Genomic DNA, 22,005 nt, shown 5'->3' with positions numbered 1-22,005 from the left:
AGAAAAGAATCACCCCGGGGAAAGTTGTTGGAACCCAGAGGCCTGGAGAGAAGGCCAGCAGAGATCACCCTGCGCCTTCCCGTGTAAGAAAGAACCTCAGTTGAAAGTTAACTGCCTTTCCTCTGAAGAACTTATATGTCACTAAATTAAATTTTATTGAAAGCCAATCTGTCTTCTGGTGTGTTGCTTTCCAGTAGCTAGCAAACTAGAACACCCTACACCAAAGACATGAATCATGTCAAATTTGTGAATACAGGCCACGTTGTTCCTGGTGAGCATTTTTGTTTTCTAATTATATATCGGTTTTGATATCATAAAGGGACCCATGAAGGTGTTTTATTCCATGTGTACCCAAGAGTTAATGTTCATACCTCCCTCATTGGGATAGATCCACAGTGATTGAAAGAGGAATCCTGGCAATAGCGGGAACAACAAAAAGAGCCTTGAACAATGATAATGTAGGTTTCTGTGGTGGCTTGGTTCTTTTTATTTTCTGTACATAAGAAACCAAGTTTATTGAACATCTCTAGATATGGATCCATCTAGGAAGAGTAGGGAATTTTTTGGGGAGTATTTTGGAATACTTGCATTTGAGTATTGCATTGGGCTCTCAGAGTACAAGTGATAAAGTGTTCCACACCACCTAAATCCATCCCTTGAAAAATGACGGGACATTGGCATAAAGTAACAGGAGAATTCTAAACTTCACAATGGGTTCCCTGACCACTGCGCTTGATACCATCAATTTTAGAAATAAATTTGGCAAAGCCATCACATTGATTTATTTGAGCTCACAAAAATATGATGTAATATATTAAAAACATCTCTTCTTAGTGTAAACATGGATTAAGAAAAATGTAAATCCTCCATCTAGGTTTTTTTCATAGGAGTTTTAATTATATATTTATAAGTTTTCAGTGCTCAATGCCTTAAACAGTTAAGATAAATGGAATCTGGCAGAACATTTGTTCTGATTAGAAGTTATGATAGTGGAACATCAAGTTGAGTGAAATTACATTCTAGTATGATGTACAAATAATAACTTCAGAAAGGATCAGATCTTATTTTGACTTGATTCTTTTCTCTTAGAATACAGATAACCCACATTCTTATTTTATTCCCACATCCCCTCCCTTCAGAATAAACCATACTACTTTTGATTGATAGTCATCTCCGTAATTTGTGCTTTTTGAAAGGATAATTGTTACTGGAATGATTTCAGTTTCTTTCAAAATTGGGAGATATGAATTTAAATCAGTATTCTTATTTTCTAACTGGCCAAATATGAAATATAATCGCTGAAATATTTTCAAAATAAGTGTTGAAATATTCTATGCAAAGTCTAAATGTTATTTCAAATTTAGTGTGGCAGAGGGCTGTAGATGGCTACAATTTTTTCTCTCCAGCAGTTTTTCTATTAACACTACACATATTAACAATGTGAAAATGAGGGGCAGTACTTCCTGGAAACTAATACATGATTTCTTTCGTAAGATTTTCAAAGTCAATGGCAATAACTAAATATATCAGTTAATGACAGTCCAGGGTCAGCAGTATAATGTCAATATCTAACTACACAGCTGCTTGTTTTCATACCATCTGCATGCTGCTGCTTTATGGAAAGCGTTTGTCAGATATGGGAGATTATTATGTGCCAGTGTTATGCCATGCATCCTTCATCCCCAGGCGTCTATTCAAAATAATTACTGACTACTTACACTCTACATAGTTGAATTACTAAGAATCTCAGTGCTGGACCATCACCTTTCCCCTCCTGTGCATGAGAGCAGTAGGTGGCTTCCCAATTGCATGTCCTTGGACATAATATTAACATAACATGTGAAACTGATTAGACTAGTTAAGGTGTTTGAAAGAAAGAAATTTTGATATTTATAAAGAATGGCATGATGATTTTTCTTGGTCCAAATTTGTTTTGTTCAAGCACACCTCCCTTTCTCAATTACAATTTCCAAACATAAAAGCAAATGCCTACTTTCCTCTGAATCGCTTTTTCTTATTTTCCTTTTGGAGTTTCTCAGATTTTTCATATTAACATAATACAGATCAGAATAAAAGGGTGGAATTAAATTTAAACACGATGTATCAGTCAGGAAAACACTGAACAGTTCAGCACTAAAAGTTAGAGTTCATAAAGGAAGAAATATTTGTCTTTCAGCATCTCAGGGTATAATTGGTTTTAATAACTCATTTCTGGTTTGCTAAGCAAAAATCTTCTAGTACCATTTGTGGCGTCTCAGTAGCAGTGTTTTAAAAAATCCTTTGTTATGTGTGGTGCTTGGTTGCAGGATTGGGGGGGAAAAGGTGAGATTGTGCCAAGAGGTATTCCTGGCAGTTAGCAGCCTCTACTTTCTTTTGTAACTTTTTAAGGTAGTTTGCTAACGAGCAAGGGGTGAGTGATGTTGTTGGAGTCCAAGGTTTGAGTCTGGGTCACAACAGAACAGAATCAATCTACACACTAGTGCGTATCTCACAAATCTAGGCATCTGGTCTGAGAACTATAAAATCATCTCCCAAGGTCCTCCTTATAAACCTTGGATGAAATTCTTAACTTGAAGAAACGGAGAGTAAAGAAAAGAAAAGAATAAGGTTTTAGACAACTTCTGCCTTAAGAAGCAACAAAGTTGAAACTAAATTAAATACTTGAAAAGGAAACCTCCATTCTCCTCCCTATTGTTTGTAAAAAAGCATAACAGAAAAAGGTTTAATTTTGTACACTTGACTGAAGATTTTTATTAAAAACATACTACTTTAAACCCCAAAGAGCATATTCTCAGCACTATCCAGCATTATGGACTGCATGATATTTTTGCTGCCCACGACTGAAATCACAGAGTTAACGCTTTCTCAATCTTTGGCAGGGCAATCTCCATATACTGTAAGTGATGGGGCACTGCAATGGGATAAGACCTGGCACATCCATCAGCTGGCCCCAAGGTCTTGGGCTCTATTATTGCTAAAGAGGGGTAAACAGAAAGTCACTTTCAGTGGGTGGTCTGCTAGCTACCCAGAGTGGTCATCATTTCCCCCAAATCGATCATCCGTGCCTACAATGAGGAGTTTCTATTAGGAGCCTGTGCCTCTCTTAGGTGTACTGAGAAAGAAAAAATGGAGAATCATTAAGCTAGATTCTAAGACCAGCTCTTATCAGCCTTCAGCTCCTCACCTATAAAATGAAAGCGTTTACAAATTATTTCAAATGCTTATGAGCTCATGTTGCTTTCACTTAAGCTATCACAAATGATCAACATAAGCTGTCTGAGCATGCAACATCTGATAAACGTGCATCTAAGACAATAAAAAACAAATACAGTCTGTCAAAATATCTTTTCTTTTTTTTATTAATTAAAGAAAAAAAAGAAATTAACACAACATTTAGAAATCATTCCATTCTACATATGCAATCAGTAATTCTTAACATCATCACATAGATGTATGATCATCATTTCTTAGTACATTTGCATCGATTTAGGAAAAGAACTAGCAAAACAACAGAAAAAGATATAGAATGTTAATATAGAGAAAAAAATAAAAATAATAATAAAAAATACACAAACAAACAAACACACACAAAAAAACTATAGCTCAGATGCAGCTTCATTCAGTGTTTTAACATGATTCCTTTACAATTAGGTATTATTGTGCTGTCCATTTTTGAGTTTTTGTATCTAGTCCTGTTGCACAGTCTGTATCCCTTCAGCTCCAATTACCCACTATCTTACCCTGTTTCTAACTCCTGCTGGACTCTGTTACCAATGACATATTCCAAGTTTATTCTTGGTTTAATGTCGGTTCACATCAGTGGGACCATACAGTATTTGTCCTTTAGTTCTAGCCAAAATATCTTTTTATAAATCTTCCAAGCACACGGATTTCCCAAGAAAGTTCTCCTACGTTTCTGCATTTGAAAAATATTAGCACCTTTAAAATCACTTGGTTTAAACGTTGCCATTAAGGGAAAAAAATAAAAAGGAAAACCAACCAGTGGTTAATTTATACATTAACATGTGTATTACTGTGATGACAGATTCAACTGTTTGCAACTGAAAGTTGTTGTGCATCAGGTACTCAGCACTGAGGGTAGAAGAGAGGGGGACGGTACCAATGCTCTCATGATTATAACATGCGAAAGAGTCTTCTGAGTGCTTAAAGTGGGCGTAAGAAGTCTGAGATTTCAGAGGAGAGAGTGTAGGAAATCAGGGATGGTTTCATGGATGATGTGGCATCCTAGCTGGGCCACAAAGGAGTGGTACCCGTAGAATTGCAGATTGTGAGCAATGCAAATGAAAGAAAGGAAAAAAAAAGTCACATCGATGGGAATGTATGGGGGGACAGTGGAAAAGAAAACTAGGAAGATAATTTGGAATCTGATTTTAGAGGGTCATAATAACCAGGCTTAATGTGATAAGCAATGGTGAATTGCTAAAGGAGTTCAAGAGAGAAGAGCAATAATCTGTAACTAATTTGTAACATGGCTTCAATATAGACAAAATACAATTATAGATTAAATTAGGATGATGGCAGCAGGGTGCCTAGGAACAAATGCACGCAAGGAATCATGGAGTTAAAATTAACGTAATTTGTCAATAAGCTAGGTCCAAAAACCAAGGGTATAGGAGTTGTCAGAGATACATTTGAGGACTTGGCCTGGACTTTTAGAAGAACAGTGGGACCTTAAATATGCAGGGCAAATAAGAAAAGACATGTTTTATATTGTGTTTATGTTGGGTAGGGAGAGGGTCAGATGAAGGCAACAAAATCGAAGTCCTTTCAATCCTGGGATTATAGGATTTTTCTGATGAACTTGGCTTTGTACATTTTAAGTTTGAGATCTTGAAAACACACCCCAGTGTAGTTTTCCAGCAAAAATTTAGAAATGTGGAACTGAAACTTAGGAAAGCATTAGAATCCAAATAAATAGATCTAAAAAGCCTTTATGTAACAATAAAGATATAAGAGAACATGAAATCTTATATCAGAAACAAAGGCAGATGACTAAAAGCTACCTTTTGGTGGGCCCCCAACACTTGGGGGTGCTGTGGACGCACGATTGAGGGGGGGCAGCAAGGAAGATGGAGATGCATACTTGGAGGATTAGTAAAAGAAACAGGAAAATTCAGTGCCCCAGATATCAAGGGAGGAAACTGAAAATTTCAACACTGGCACTAGCTCTAGAATCAAAGCCAACAAAATCCACTTGAAAATTCATTTATATATGGTCTTGTGAACTGTTTCTGTAGGATGGTAATAGAAGGCAAATAATAGAAAAATCAGATGCATGTAACTAATGTTTGGGAACTTTGCCAGAGAGAAGACAGAGAAAAAGGATGGAAGTTCATGGAAGCTGAAGTTTTATTAGAAATGGAGAAAGGCATCTGCCAGAAAAGGGAACAATGAATGAGAAAAAGCACAGAAAAGGTAGTAGAGGATGATATCAAGGAAACAAAATAGAAAAATACGAAGTGTCTTACTTTCTTTTCCTATGCAATGGAGCCAAAGCTAAAAACTAAGGGGAAAAAAATGAAGATGTTAATAGTTCATAGACAAAGGTATCCATTCTTATTTATTTTCTTTTTGTCTCAAAAGAAATACCTCCTTTTTCTTCTCAGGGCTAATTTAATCTCCTGGTTGGTTATCTGATTTTACCCTCTTCTACATCCTCAAGAAATGTTTTCTCATCCATTTACTCCTTCCTAGCTGGCTGTCACCCTCTACCTATTCAGGTCTCCTGTTGAAAACTTCAGGTTGCTCGGGCTGGTTTTATCCAACATTCGGGTCGAGTGTATATCTAGTCTTACCTATGGACAATGTCTTCACACATATTACTCTGTTTAATCCGAACAACACCAGGTGAAGGCAGGCCCTTCATTTTATGGATTACCCAAAACCATAATCCTTGGAAGTGTCAGGGCAATGGCTTAAGATCATCTCTTCTGACTCTCCAGTCCCATGTTCTCTCTACTATGCAGAGCTTTCCCTAGATGCTTGTCATTATACAAGCAGTAGACAGTTTCTGTCTAAACATTATAAAGTATCTGGGTGGCTGTCGGAGACCAAATTTGAAATGGCTGAAATAGTTTGATAAATGGTGTGAACATTTTATGGTCCTTCCGTCAGACTCCATAATTTATTATTATATAATACACAGAAGAACCAAAGGAAACCATCCCAAAAGGGCAAGCAATGTGGAGGCGATGGCCTTTTGACACTCTAAGGCCACAAGCATTATATGGATCCAATAAGAAAGCTGCTTCTAGGAGTGAGAGAACAACCTCTTGATCTCACAAAATGTTTTTGGACACCTAAAGGCCCTTTTATTACTGTGGCTGATTAAAATGAAAAGCTTAAATGGCTAAAATGTCCTTTTTGATGAGTTTTTGCCATGAACTATGGACTTTGTAGTCCAGTGGGATTTCAGCCCTTTGATCTCAGGCACTCACATAAATTCAGGGCCATAAAACAACATTGGTTTTGATTTTACTAGTGTGGCTGATGTTGCCAGATTTGTAATGCAATCTTGTTTTCTCCCCTCCTCATTTTTGGGTCCATCCACCATTGTTCTAAAGCAGAAGGAAAAGTGTTTCAATCTTTTTTTTTTTTTTTTGACAATCAATCTTCAAGATTAAGCCACTCATACAGAATGCTGGAATGCCACAGAAAATTAATGATACTGTATTATATTCATCAACACTGGAATCAATGTTATTTTATGTGCTGAAATATCAGAAAGAAAATCCCCTTTCCACTTTTTTTAATGAGTTTTTACTGTTCAAGGTTGTTAGAAGGTGATGTGGCTAAGAATAATAATAAGTATGAAGTTGGAAAAAAGATGGCTAGGTTCAGAGTTTATACATTTCCAGTAGGACTGATAGAAATTAAAAATCAAAAGACTCCCAGATTCATTATTAATGAGTGTCAGACCATATCTCAGTTTTCAAACTTCATTTCGAAAAAAGATATCTATCAGAAAAATAAAGGAAATATTCAACAAGAGATTTATTTACCAAAAAAAGTACAATAAATATAATTTAGGCATTTAATTTAGTTCCTTTCCTAATAGTCTAATAATTTTTTCTGTGCATGTATTTGTACTATAATACCATATTCCTGTATGAAATTTGCACTATAAATAGTCTATCAGGGAACAATAATGCAGTTAATTTTATGAAGACTTGTATCACTAAAACAGTTAATAATGGGCTCATTATTCATTTTTATGGCGTGAAACATCAGCTTGAACACAGAAAGAATGATATATTTAGCCTGTTTACTAGACTAGACAATACTAATTTAAGTTGGACAAACAGACTTCACTAATTTTATCTCCCCAAGATTATTCTATAGATACATGGAACACAAGAGTCATAAGACTCCAACAGTTCTGATTTGAAAAGAGAGCTGAAATTGAGTCCACGTCTCTCAATCCTGTGGACAATGCCTTCTATTTTCAGCTGCAGCTTCTCAACCACAGCTTATGGCCCCAGTGAACATCTCAGAGTATGGCCTATCCAGAGGAATACAATCTCATCACCCTTCCACCTCCTTGCCTGATGGTGCGAATTTATTAGATTGAGCCATATGAAATTGTATAAGCCAAAATAGGTCAAATGCCAGCAGTTTCATATGGCTCAAATTATAAACTCCATACAAATTTAGAAAACCATTATTTTACTTTCTCTCAATAAATAAATTATTTTTATTATATTTATTTGCAACAGATAGGGGTCATACCACATATAGTATTAAAATGAAATAAAAAAAGACTGTATTACACAGACACTTCCAGGTGCTTTCAGAGACGGTAGAAGAAACTACCACCTAGTAGAAGGAAATATTGTCCTGTGTTGTGCCTATATTTAGTTAAGATGAGAGACAGGTATGCAGGCAGCAAGAAAGAGCTTTCTCATTTCATGCTCAAGAGGGCAGTATATTGCCAGCACTTTGTCCCTCCCTACTGAGTACTTACTGTGTGACAGGCAGTGTCCTAGACTGTGAATCCTCTCTCGTATACAACTACCTCGGTGCAAGCTGCCATCACCTACCTGGACTCTGCAGTAGCTTCCAGCTGTCCTTCCTACTTCACCACTACACTCCATCCCACCCCACTACAATCCGTTCTATACAACAGCAGCCAGAGGAGTCTTTCGAAGTTGCAAATCTGTACATGTTACACCTTCCTCTGCTCAGAACTAGTTAGTAGATTCTCATTGTTCTTAGAATGAAATTGGGAAAACTTAAAAAATGCCTTTTAAGGCCTTTCAGAATCTGGCCTCTTGCCCTCCTCCACAACAGCATTTTCAAGCTTTAGGTCATGATCCACTAATGAGACAATAAATCAATTTATGCTTGATTGCCAGTATTTTTTTTAAATAGAAAACCAAACATAGTGTATATCACATATACTAAGTTCTGTTTTAGTAAAACTCTTGTTTCTCACACATAAATACACACAACATGTAATTTGGGTTTCAATGGAAAATGTATTTCTTACCCTGGCTGTCAGGGTAAAAAGCTTAGAAAACATTACCCCAGAGCTTCACCCTCAGCCTTTCTTCTATTTGTCATTCACCTTAATTTACTGAATGATTATTTTATTAATATCCGTCTCTCGAACTGCACTATAAGCTCCAAGAGAGTAGGGACCATTTAGCACAGCGACTAGTACTTAGTAGGCACTTAATATACAATGAATGAATGAATGGATGAATGAATGAATGATAGCAAAGCCTCTTACTTCCTTTGGTAAGAACATTCTTGGATTAAACACGAATGACCAATTTCATAAAGCACATTTGTTGGTGCTACTGTATTTTGTCATGTAGAATGTTCACGTATATGTATATGTGTATTTTTTATGCATAAGGTATTTCTTCTGTAAGCACATTAAAGCATTATGGCTATGAGTACAGACCTATATGCAATATGCATGTATGTGCTTCTGTGAAATAAACTCCCGGGTGGTTTTTTTTCATGTCTTTAAAACAAAGCCCTTTTCTTAGCATAAAATTGGAATGCTGCTTCTATCCAAAGAAAGTCAATTTGTAGCTCTAAGAGAAAAAAAGATTAAGCTGACCTCCAGTGGTGAGAGAGGGGAATGCCTTATAAAATAAGTAAGATACCCAGATTACCTGTCACAAAGATACATATAGCGATGCAATAGCAACATCAGAGACTTGATAAATCTCTCAGCGAAAATCTACGATCTGAAATTAACAAACTCCATAAAACGTAGAGAATTTAAAGGCACCAAAAACTCATGTAATCTCTCTCTTCATTCATCCCTTGGTAACATTAGGCAGTTTAAGCCACTTATTGTTATTTGTCTTCTATTGTGTACACCATTTTCTCAACTAAACATTAAATTCTCTGGGAGAAGAATCTATGTAGGAGTTAAACTAAAAATCCATGGAATATGCTAAGTGCAAGTGCAGTAACCTGTATTTAGTAATACTCAATAAATGTTAGCTACTAATTTTTATCATTAACTGCTAGTATTTTTATCATTGTCACCACCATCATTATTATTTGAGTTTTTATCTCCAGCATATCTCCTTTATTTGATTGGGGTTCTATAAGTGTTTATTGGTTGTAAAATAGATGAACTATAGGAAGCAGGGTTATGTATATGAAGTGGTACTCTAGGATGTGTCTTTATAGCAAAAACAATTTTTGAAACGTTACATCCTACTGAAAGGGCCCCCCAAATCTGTGCTATAACTTTTGAAGCACATTTACATATTCAGGTGTTTCAAAAATCTTAATAATGGTTTTCTAAATTTGTATGGAGTTTATAATTTGAGCCATATGAAACTGCTGGCATTTGACCTATTTTGGCTTATAAAATGACAATTTCATATGGCTCAATCTAATAAATTCACACCATCAGGCAAGGAGGTGGAAGGGTGATGAGATTGTATTCCTTTGGATAGGCCATACTCTGAGATGTTCACTGGGGCCATAAGCTGTGGTTGAGAAGCTGCAGCTGAAAATAGAAGGCATTGTCCACAGGATTGAGAGACGTGGACTCAATTTCAGCTCTCTTTTCAAATCAGAACTGTTGGAGTCTTATGACTCTTGTGTCCCATGTATCTATAGAACAATCTTGGGGAGATAAAATTAGTGAAGTCTGTTTGTCCATTCGAAGGCATAACTGAAGCAGAAACCATGAAGGGATAACTACTTTCAGAATTTCAATAGCACATGGTAACACGCAGACAGCATGGGGTCCTTAGGGAATTTGGCTGCATCTAACTAGTGAGGATATACTGTATAGTATCTTGGTTTTAAAACAGCTCTAAAAAAATCACCAATTCATGTGCTCTAAGAGGGAGCCAAATAAGAAAATGCAAAATCTGTAGTTTAAACAGTGTTGAGTTAACCATGTAAAAGAAAAACCCTCCCAAAACTAAAACACACAAAAGTAACAAAAGCTACGCTCTTTGGAGCATTAGAGGTAACATTAAAAACCTTTCTTTAATATACATATATGGTTTATACCAAATTAATTTACCAATAAAAATGCAATTTGACAGCCACTCACCTACACTAAACCAAATGCAAACTAATTATAGTGAACCAATTAGCTCTTCAGAACGATAGTTATCACTTATTCACTGCACACCAGTGTTCTTCCAGACCCATATTTAACCACCCCAATAATAGTTATAATTCATATAACAAAGTGAGCTACCCAGAGTATTATCATGCCCTATATTCAGACAAAGAAATGGAAGCATAGAAAGGTTTTAAATAATCAGTTCAAGAACACACATCTAGGAGGTAATGGAACCAGGATTCAAACGCAGGGAAGATCCTACATCTGTCCTTCATTCAGCTCTCCTGCCTACAGTTCACGTTGCATTTCATCCAATGAATAGCGAGTTGACCTATTATGAGTTCATTCTTCAGCACATTCTACTCCCAAGGACCACTTTTAAGGACTGGTATTTTACCCAAAGATAGAAAACTAGTCCTTAAAAGGCAAGGAACACTCTAGAAAGAAGGTTATATCTAGAACACTCCCAAAGCAAGGGCCTTCAAAGTTTAAGAACCTTTCAGAGGGAGTTTATTTTAAAGGTTAAGAGTGTTAGCTTGTAAGGTTGATATAATTACTCATTTAATCCTCATAGATAAAACCTGATACTATGTAAATGCTCCACAAATAACAGTATCTGTTATTCCTCCAACAGGACACAGAACAAGCTAGAATAAATTTCAATGAGATGGTCAAAGCACACAGAAAACACACATACCCACAAATTCATACTATGGATTCAAAGCTCATGTAAGGTTAGACTTGTTAGAAGAGGCAACAGGTAGCCTTTACCACATGTTAGTATATCTTACAAACAGGTGGCAACATAGGGAACAAGCAACATCATCCCGATCTTGTTAAGAAATCAGCAGTGCTGGGTCTTCACAGCTACCTTAGGTAAGATAAGATTAGAGAACAGCTTAGGAGCTTCTACGTTCAAACAGCAGACATTATAATGAAGAGCTAAGTAAGTGGCAAAGAACACAGAAGTTGTGCCCGATATTTTCTTATTCAACTTATGGTCTTGCACATTAGATGATCTGAAATTATGAATCTCAAAATGATACAGATAAATATCAAAATTACGATAAGTTCTAGAGACACCTTCTTCTAACTATGCTTAAGACAAGCTATGAGAAATAAAGTTGAAGAGAGAAAGCTCAGACACTACTCACTCCCTCTGTTCATTATTCTTCTATCTTCTGCCTGCACCTTTTGTCCTTACCTAGGTAAGAAGAGCATCTTGTCATTTCTGAAATCAGTGAAACAGAAAGGTCTCTGATACTATTTCTCTCTTTCCTAAGACAACCAAAATGTTACCAAACATTTTTTTTTTTAACCGTATGCACAGCTTGTGTAGGGGATGGTCTGCAGAGGTTTGTGCCACAAGGTGAGGGAGAGAGTGAAAGTTATAAACCAATATACCCAAAATGGTGAACCAAATGAGTTGACAATGGAAAAAGGAGATTTAGAAATGAGACACAGGTGGTTAGAAAATCTAGACATTCCACTCACCAGCTGTGTAGTGCCAGGAACACACATAACTTTGAGTCTCAGTTAATTAGAGATGATCTATATGAAGGACCTAGTACAGTGCCTGGCACAGAATTGCTTTTTCATATTCAGTAACTATGATTGTAAGTATCTCCCATGAAGACAGAAACCAAAAGGAGTCAGTATTTAAACTTTAAAATCAACAAAATTCCTTTCAATACTCTTAAGTACATCTGAGAACACAGACCACACTCAATTTTTTCCACTAAGATCATCTTTCATTCATTCTTCAAACACTGCTGCCCTCTCTATTCCATCAATAGCCCTTTCAGAGAAGGGCCAGAAGGAAAGAAGGGGGAAAAAAAGGAAAGGAATGATGCAAAAGTCCATAATGCTTCACAATATCATCACTTAGTTGCATATTCATCATTTCTTAGAACATTTGCATTAATTCAGAAAAAAGAAATAAAAAGACAACAGAAAAAGAAATAAAACAAACACAGGAAAGAAAAAAAAAAAGATTATACCTACCATACCCTTTACCCCTCGCTTTTATTGATCACTAGCATTTAAAACTAAATTTATTTTAGCATTTGTTCCCCCTATTATTTATTTTTTATTCCATATGTTCTACTCCTTTGTTGACAAGGTAGATAAAAGGAGCATCAGACACAAGGTTTTCACAATCACACAGTCACATTGATCTGTATGTTGTTTTATTTTGTTTCTTTATTTTTTTAATTAATAAATAAATTTTTTTTTAAAGTCCATAATGTTCTAAAAATCCATGGATCTTCTGCTTGGTACTCATGAGAGCACCTCTACTCTACACCAGAAGTTATAAGCTCACATGCTACAGAGGCAGGCAAGTAATATAAAGGAGCCCAGCTGTAAGACAATAAAAACTACTGTAGCAAACTAGATAATACCTGCTCAATTTAAGCTATTCAGAGGCAACTGTTTAGATTTTGCTCTCCAGGCCAGACTAACTTTTTCAGGCTGTCTTTAATTGGTAGCCACCAATTTAAGGACTCTGTGGCTCTCCTTATGCTACCCCTAAAATAACAATCTATCTAAATACTGAGTAATTAAACAGTTTTCAGCAACATCCAGTCAGACTGATCAACAACTATTCATTATATTTCAACTAGTGACCTAGCACTGCTTCAAGTGACGGAGGAACCCCAGACTTTGGATTGAACTGAAACAGACACACGGCCCCACTTTCTCCCCAGGTCAGAAACAGAACTTGAAGGCTAGTTACTTAGACAACCTAGTCCTATACTCTTACTTCATAGGTGAAGAACCTCATAATTAGCTATGAGACATGATTGCCCGAAACGCACAGAATTACTGAGAAAGGCAGGACAAGTAATTCTGCTCTACCAATTTTTTTCCTATTTCATAAAGAGTCAAAGAACCAAAGGACAACATACAAAAGGTCACCTGTTCCAATATCAACCTGTTGCCTAAGACAGAAACTATTGAATAAAAACTCTCCTGTTGCCCATATATGCTAATATGTTCAGAATTAAAATTCAGCAAGGATGCTAGGAACTGATGTTGCATAAACGAGACATAAAATCAGCATCTGCCTCCATGATACAAATAAGTAGCGAACATGTATTCTTTATTCTACAACAGCAAATCTACTGAACTCATAATACTTTATTATATATCCACAATGAAACAATGAGTTAAAATATTTCTCAACTTTTTTTTTCTTTTTGGCATCCTAGTTATGAATTAAACAAATATCAGCACTTAAGGGGAATACCATGGGGGTTTTATGAAATCATAATTCATTTTTGTGAAAGTTTTGTTTATTGGTCCACAAATTACTCCATTACCCCTTGCAGCACTCTCCAGGAATTAATAGGTTTAAATGTACTTTGTTGATAACAAAGAACATAACAAATGGCCAGCTCTTGGGATTAATGTATCTTTATAAATTTAGCCGTATCAGTTCAAGTCTAGCTTGCATTTAATTTTGTTTAATCAGCAATTTATAATCTATTAGAAGCAGACCAAGTGGGGTAAGCTGGAGATAGAACAGTAATGAAATCTACAAGCTTCTCTTAACAGAGGCTGTTCTCTTGGGGATAACAAGGTACAACAAATTAATTTTCAGTTTGGCATTCATTTCTGGCTCATTTCACAGTGGGAGTTACCGTATTAGAAATATGACTGAATTGCACAATGAGCAGAGGCCTGCCAGAGGGCAACATTCAGTAAAACTTCTACTCAGTTAACGGCTGTTCATGTGCTAAACAGGGTAAGTAAAAAATGGTTCCTATAAAGGAAATGACTGTTTTCTTCTACTCTATTTCACAATCCAAAGAACATTAGTTAAAAACAAAACTATTTACCATTTCCATGGCACCTATTTCCAAACTGCTCAAAGTACTGGCTTAAAAAATATTTTAAACTTAGCCAGCTCCTCACAAACCAGAAAAGGAGACAAGTGGTATCTTTCAGAAGAGGAGGTAGAAAGCCAAAGAAGTCCTATGGATCCCACACTGATGGCTTTCTTCCTGTCTATATGGATTTTCTCCTACAGAAACTCTGTTAGTCATGATTCTCTAGAGAAACAGAAGCAACTGGAGAGATCTGTAAATACGAGATTTATAAAGGTGTCTTATGCCACTGTGAGAATAGAAGAGTCTAACATCTATAGGCTGTGAAGCTGGCAGCTCCAATGATGAGAATAGAAGAGTCCAAAATCTGTAGGTTGTGAAGCTACATGAAGCCAATGATAGGTCTGGATGAACTCCACAAGAGAGGAGTGAAATAATCTCTCTTCTCTCTTAAAAGCGTTCAACTGATTGGATCATCTCATTGTGGGAGACATGATTTAGTTGACTGCAGATGTAATCAGCCACAGATGAAATCAACTGACTGATGACCTAATACACCAGCCTTACAGTTTATCAGCCAGCCACAAAATATCCTTGCAGCAATGGTCAGTCTACTGCTGGCCTGACCAGACAACTGGGCTTAATCAATTGGCCAAGTTGACACCAGAACCTAACCATCACAAGCTCCATCTATCATTTTAAGAACTGCATCCTTTCATGCAGTGGGCACTAGAGAGTTAGAGTGGTTTAGTCAGAGTATAACTGAGAACCTGAACACATGATCCCACAAAGGGAAGCAGAGTCAAGATGGTATCTCCCTGATTAGAAAGGAAAAGCTACGGAAGTAAATAAAAAGTTGAAAAGGGGTGTGAAGGGAGGAATAATATGGAATTTGAAATTCTGTGTTTGATAAGCTTAAAGCTTAAAGCACAATGTGGAGATCAATTTTTTTGTAGTTGATGATGCCAGTCATAAATTTGAGAGGTGCCATTAGAGATTATATGGTCTGGTCCTTCATTTAAGAAATTAAGAAACTGACTCCAGAGCATTGTCTCAAGTGCATAATGCCAAACTTGAGACCTGAATCCTTCTGGTCATAAATCTAATGTTCTTTCCATGAATGCTGCACTGTTAATGGAAAAAGCATGGGCTTTGAAGTCAGATGGACCTAGGTGGATTTAAATTCAGGTTCCCTTACTTACTAGTCTAGACATCTGACAAGTCTTAGTCTCTGAAAGCCTCACTTTTTATATTATATAAAATGGGGGAAAAATTATTTTTCTTATGTTGTTACATTTACTTTTTATAAACATAATGCTGAATACTTACAACAGAGGATGGCATATAGTAGGGATGTGATAAAAGTTATATACTTTTATTTTTAAATCATAGGCTGTTACACAAAAGAATATTTGGGAATAATTTAGGTACCAAGAAATTTGCTAGGTACCTTAAAGACATGGAGCCCAAGAGAGCCATCTCTTTCTGTAAGGTACCTTTAAACTGATAGAGTAAATAAGCAGATTAATAAGCATAACCTTGGTAACTTAAAAGGCTAATGAAACCAGTCAAGAATTTAACTTGAACTCAGAAATTGGATTATATATTGAGATAAGATTATGAGTCAATAAAGAAAACCATATTAAAAAAAACAGGTTTCTTAAGGAATAAAAAATAGGTGGACAAATTGAAGAAAATGTAAAGTTCACTCTATTACAGCTCTTCTCTATATACTTTAAATATCTAGGAGGGGACTACAAGATATTTCTCAAACATATTTGACCATGAGCGCTTTCCGTCCAAGAGCATTTCAAAGGATCACTGCTCAATGGAATGCTTAAGAGCACTCTGATAAAAGAGCAGAGAGGCAAAAGAACGGCTGGGAGATCAACAGAATCATTACTTTCAAATAACAAGCCAAATGTCCAAAAAAAAAAAAAAAAAATTCCTCAACCAAAAAAATCTGAGGACCACTCTAAACTCAAGTTGCCTAATTATAAAGAGATACTCATGCAGGGAAAAAAAAAAAAAGGAGTAAGAAAAAACATTTATTGAGCATGTATAATATAACTGATGCCATTGGGTATATAACATGGGTATATAACATATTCACCACCCCTTGAAAGGAGATATCAACATGATCATTATTATTGTATGGTTACTTCAAGTGACAAAACTAAGTCCTAGAGAATGCCTAGAGTGTATAATGATAGTGACTAAATGTACAAACTTAAAAATGTTTTTGCATGAGGAAGAACAAAGGAATATCAATACTGCAGGGTATTGAAAATAGATGGTAATTAATATTTTAAAACTTTAACTTATGTGTGAGACTAAAGCAAAAAATGTTTATTTGGTACAAAATTTATATTTTAACTAATGCATTTCCTAATATAACTAAAGTGGACAGCTTAATTGAACATCACGAGTACATGGAACCTTGAATAGGGCATAAGATTTTGTAGGTTTGTCCAGACTGATGCCCCGATAAATCCCAGAGTGATTTGAACAGTGAATAAAAAAGTATTTACAAAGCCCCCTTGGGGGAATGGCAAGAAAGGGGGGAAAACTCAACTTCCCCTAGTGGAGAATTCTTGATATTCTCACAAGCAGTGGGGACAACCAAAGCAATAGGCAGAGCACTTAATCTGGGGTTTGTTCATATGAAACTTAACCCCACAAAGGATAGGTGAAGCCTACTTAAAATTAGGCTTAAAAGTCATCTCTTAAGAATCTCTTTTGTTGCTCAGATGTGGCCTCTCTCTTTTAGCCAACAAGACAAGCAAACTTACTGCCCTCCCCTTCTCTCCATGGAACATGACTCCCAGGGGTGTGGACCTTTCTGACAATGTGGGACAGATATCCTAGAATGAGCTGGGAATCAGCATCAAGGGATTGAGAAAATCTTCTTGAACAAAAGGAGGAAGAGTGAAATGAGACAAAATAAAGTGTCATTGGCCGAGAGATTCCAAACAGAGTTGATATCCTGGAGTTTATGCTTACGCATTATATAGATATCACCTTTTTAGTTAAGGTGTAATGAAGAGGCTGGAGGGAACTGCCTGAAAATGTAGAGCTGTATTCCAGTAGCCATTTCTCAAAGATAATTGTATAATGATATAGCTTTTCCAATGTGACTGTGTGATTGTGAAAACCTTGTGTCTGATGCTCCTTTTATCTACCTTATCGACAGATGAATAAAACATATGTCCACACAGAAAATAATTTTTAATTACTATTTTTTTCTGGAAGGGGGATGATATATTTGCTTTAAAAAAAGTATATGTTTTTTGTTAATAAGATATTTTACTCGTATAGTCTATTCAATACCGTATTAATCAGAGTCTAATGTGTAAAAATATTTTGCAAAGTTTTGGATATATTACAACATATACTTTGAAGCTTAATAATGATATCACTTTTATGGTAATTTTGGATAGCAAATTATCTTATCTAATTCCTTTTTGTCAACACCAACAATATAAATTATGATATTATGATTTAGAATACATCAATTCCCAAAGTGAATTATATTGTTGGGTAGGTGTATAAGTTGGAATCACACATTTTTGTTTAGATTGTAATATTTTACTGTAAATATTGAAGAATAAATACATTGTACAAATAAAAAAAATAAAATAAATAAAATAAAATAAAAAAAAATAAATAATAGGGGGAACAAATGTTAAATTTATTAGATTGAAATGCTAGTGATCAATGAAAGGGAGGAGTAAGAGGTATGGTATGTATGAATATTTTTCTGTTTTCTTTTTATTTCTTTTTCTGAATTGACGCAAATATTCTAAGAAATGATCATGATGATAAATATACAACTATGTGATGATATTGTAAGTTATCAAGAATGGAATGATCATATGGCAAGAATGTTTGTGTTTGTATGTTGTTACATTGAATGAAAACAAACAAAAAAACTAAGTCCCAGAGAAGTTGATTAATTCCCAAGGTTACAGTGTAAGGTCACTGATTCAAGGATTTGAATTCACCCCTAGCTCCAAATCCCAAACTTTTTTCACATTGTCATCATGCTGCCACCTCCAACCACAACGAGGAAAAACTCATATTAAAGAGAAAAGTTTTTGTAAAACAGTGTAATAGTGATTTTCAAAGCCTTGATCCTAAGTAACAAAGCAGAAGCACTTTTCGCACCACGGAAGAATTAGTCTTACCAAATGGCTCTGTATGGCAGGTCTGAAGTACATTTCTACCCAACGGTCATGAACCTGCTGTGCAATGGCTATCACACACAAAAGATTCCTCAGACAAGTGAGAACATAAAATTAAGGTGTTATCCTTTCAAAACTGAAGTTAGTAACAGAATTATCCAATGCTGAAAAATGAACAAAATGATGTTGGGTTTCATGAACTGATCACAAGGCTCAAGAGAAATGTGGCAGAGTTTGCTAAATGTAGGGCACACTTGGGTAAAATTAATGGAAAGAATTTTGCTGTAGTTACATTATAAATGACATAAAATACTGAAGTCATGGAAAATGTTTGACCTGTCACCACTTTCCTCATGGAGAGTTAAATAGAAAAGTCAGACAAGTGCTTTGAGGTTGTGTATACAGTGTATAAATATAAGGCATGAAGAATTGATTCATTCAAGTCATCAATAAATCTTTGCTCTGCATTATAAAGGGAAAATGTATGGAAGTTGCAACGTATTTTGAAGACCCAGTTTCAAGGCTAAGCCCCAGGCCCTTTTCATAGAGCAGTACTCAACAAATGTGGCTGTAGAAGATGCATAAGATTTAAAACTCCAGGCTTTCCCACTTATTAAACTTGGGACTTGTGGTTAAAAAGACAATATCCTACTAAATTTATTTTAGGTGGTAACCTTTCTATTTTGTAGATGGAAAAGCTGAACAATTAATTGACTTCCCTAAAAATCTATGGTCAAAAAGAGAATTAGAAGGTTGATTTTAGGTTCTCTGTTTACTATATCAAGTTGCTTCTTTAAACTCTACAAAATCATTTCAATAAGACTAAATGCAATACATATTCTTATATCTAGTGATGGAAAGTCACTTTTCATGAGCGTTTGTTTCAAAAGTGAAATCCTTATTCTAGAAAGGCATGTTGAAAAATCCTCAAACACATCTGACTTCTCTATAACCTGCAGATGGAGAAGAAAATCTAACAGGTGATGAAAGCTGCCAATGGATATAACATACAAACAAATGAGAATTAAAACAGCTCTCCTGCCCACTGTCTTCCATTAATCCTGTGATAATAAACGCAACTTTGTTACTTTATGGCAGAAAACAGGCTCGGATCACATTCAGAGAATAATGATGGGCACAGCCGTGCTGGGGGTTTTATTTCATGAACTGCCTGTATTCTCACTGGTTGGTGTTTCTACCCTAGTTGTTGGTTTTAATACCACGTGGAGAACAGACGTTTAATTAAAGTATAAAAGGGCCCAAATGGTAAAATGGCCCAGAATGGGGACAATGGCAAACTGATTGAAATAGACACCTGCAATCCCAGCAGGTCAGAGTCATCCAGAAAAATATGCCCACTATGGCAGATTTTTCATTTTTTTAATTAGTTAGAAATTCAGACTTTTATGTAAAAATCTCCATATTTAAAAATATTTATTCGTAATTAAATTTTTAAAATCCTGTTGCCAAACAAAACAGTTCTCTAGGTCAAATCAGGGATAAGAGTTGCCAGTTTTCCATCAAGGATTATTAGTCTTGTGACCTCTGGAATGGTTCCAACATAGAGTTAACTGAACACATTGGGTATGACTCCCACCTCCCCAGGTGGCAGTTGTGTCCCATGGTCACAGGGTTTCAGCAATTAGGAGTAAGTCATAAATATAGGACGATACCAAAAAACATTTTTAAAGTTTACTGCCAGCACCAAAAAAGCAGATAGTTATTTTAGAGATAAAGTTAAAAAAAAAAAATCTAAGACATAATTAGAAATATTCTCAACCTTTACTACTGTCAAGAATAACTTAGTATAATCTGTATTTTAAATTTATACCATGATTACAATACACTTTTTCTCCCTTTCATTCAGTCTTCACTTTCTCAGTTCAAGATGTAAGATCATAGTGCTTTCGTGGAGATGGCACGAGACAATATATGTAATATGCCTAGAATAATACAAGTATGTTCTAAGAACTCAGAATTTGCTAGTAGCTACTGCTTCTGTGAATATTATTTTGCTGTCAAAGTCTTCACAGGGCTTGTCTACAACTTGGGGAAAGCTATTTAGTGTTACATAAAACTTCTGCTTACGGAATCACTTCTATAACCACCCTCGTTACCCATCTGCTTCTTAAATTATTCCCCATTAATCTTAGTTCCTCTGAGACAACTGAGCATCTTTGCACACCATAACAAAGAAAGAGAGGTCTCTGTAGGGCATTTTGGAACATTGGAACAAAGGAGATAAGGGCCTGTCTCCCCCCTCTCTTTTTTCCCTAGGAAATTCAACAGCAAAAACACTTTTTTGTTTCTTTTGGAGATGGACTCATTCCCTCTTCCTAAGCACTTAACCCCAGCTGGATGGCTGTGCCTTGAAAACATACAAAATACCACTTATCTAATAATCTTTCGCCACTTGCAATGGCTTCATGTATAATCAAACATGCTGTCTCAGTTTGAAAAAAAAAATAAAAGCATATTGTCACTACTCAAAAAGTAAAATATTTGATATAAATTTCATTAAATTAGCAAGTAATGAGCTGGTGCTAAATTGATGATAAGTTTTGCTGTTGCTCACTCCCGAGGTATGGGTTTACCTTGCCATCAGTAATCTAGAATTCATGCCTATTTCAATATTTGAATTCAAGACTCAAGTTCTTGTCACAGGCACTGCAAGGAAACACCAAACACGAAGAAATGACACTTTGGAAGGCAGAAAGAGGGAAATGATAGCTCAAGTCTTTCCAGGTTTCACAAAGGAGGGTCAAGTAGGTAATTTCCGAGTACTCCCTGGGGATACTGAATGGCTAAACACAACTCCTTCTTTTACCAGGGCCCCTTCTTTAAGGGCTTTAATCTCATGTACTCATATTGCAGGGGCTTGCTAACAGACATACAGCATGAAGAGTTAAGCTGAACAAAATAGTTGACCCTGTTCATAGGAAATGTATCTTTAAAAATACTTTAAACAAATGGTCAAGTCTAACTACTCTATTTCTTTCATCTCATTCCTGCTTTGAAACTAAAATAATCATTTAATCAAGTTACTGACCCACTGGCAGGTGCAAGCTGCAGACGCTGTCTAGACAAATACTTCAACAAAAGGGGAATATTTATTTCAGCACAAGAGAAGACAAAATGTCAATCTTACATAACCAGTCGAATAGAAGCAAAGAGATATACCTGCAGGTTCTCAACTTCTTCTTTGTGTTCCCTCTTCAAGTGTAAAATAGCAGCTTGGTATTCTGTAAGATCATAAGAGAAGCCAATTACAAAGAAGCACAAAATTATGCACAAAATTCAAGTGAGCTTCTGCAGGTTTCAAAGGCCCTCCTACAAGTAAACTGAGTAAATAAATGCCATTAACATGACAAGAGATGTTGTAAATTGGGGCAAGATATGACAAGTAGCATAGAAAAGA

The 22,005-nt window shown here is 35.8% G+C and overlaps 1 protein-coding gene across 11 annotated transcripts in view; it reads right to left on the bottom strand.

Annotated features, from left to right (window-relative positions):
- Nucleotides 1-22,005, bottom strand: part of FMN1 (formin 1) — a 439,238-nt gene that overhangs the window by 230,661 nt on the left and 186,572 nt on the right. For 10 of the 11 annotated variants that reach the window (XR_013162317.1, XM_077127364.1, XM_077127363.1 and 7 more), the window contains one exon: nucleotides 21,768-21,829. The exons of the other annotated variant lie outside the window; for it this stretch is intronic. Coding sequence is in view for 9 of the 10 variants with exons in the window: in XM_077127364.1 (XP_076983479.1) it covers nucleotides 21,768-21,829 (62 nt within the window). In the remaining variant the exon portion in view is untranslated. The remainder of the gene's footprint in view (nucleotides 1-21,767; nucleotides 21,830-22,005) is intronic. 11 annotated transcript variants of the gene reach the window in all.

The sequence above is a fragment of the Tamandua tetradactyla genome, chromosome 14 (assembly GCF_023851605.1).
Source record: "Tamandua tetradactyla isolate mTamTet1 chromosome 14, mTamTet1.pri, whole genome shotgun sequence".
NCBI classification, from domain to species: domain Eukaryota; kingdom Metazoa; phylum Chordata; class Mammalia; order Pilosa; family Myrmecophagidae; genus Tamandua; species Tamandua tetradactyla.
Note: the sequence above shows the minus strand (reverse complement) of the source record. Positions and strands in the feature narration are given on the sequence as shown.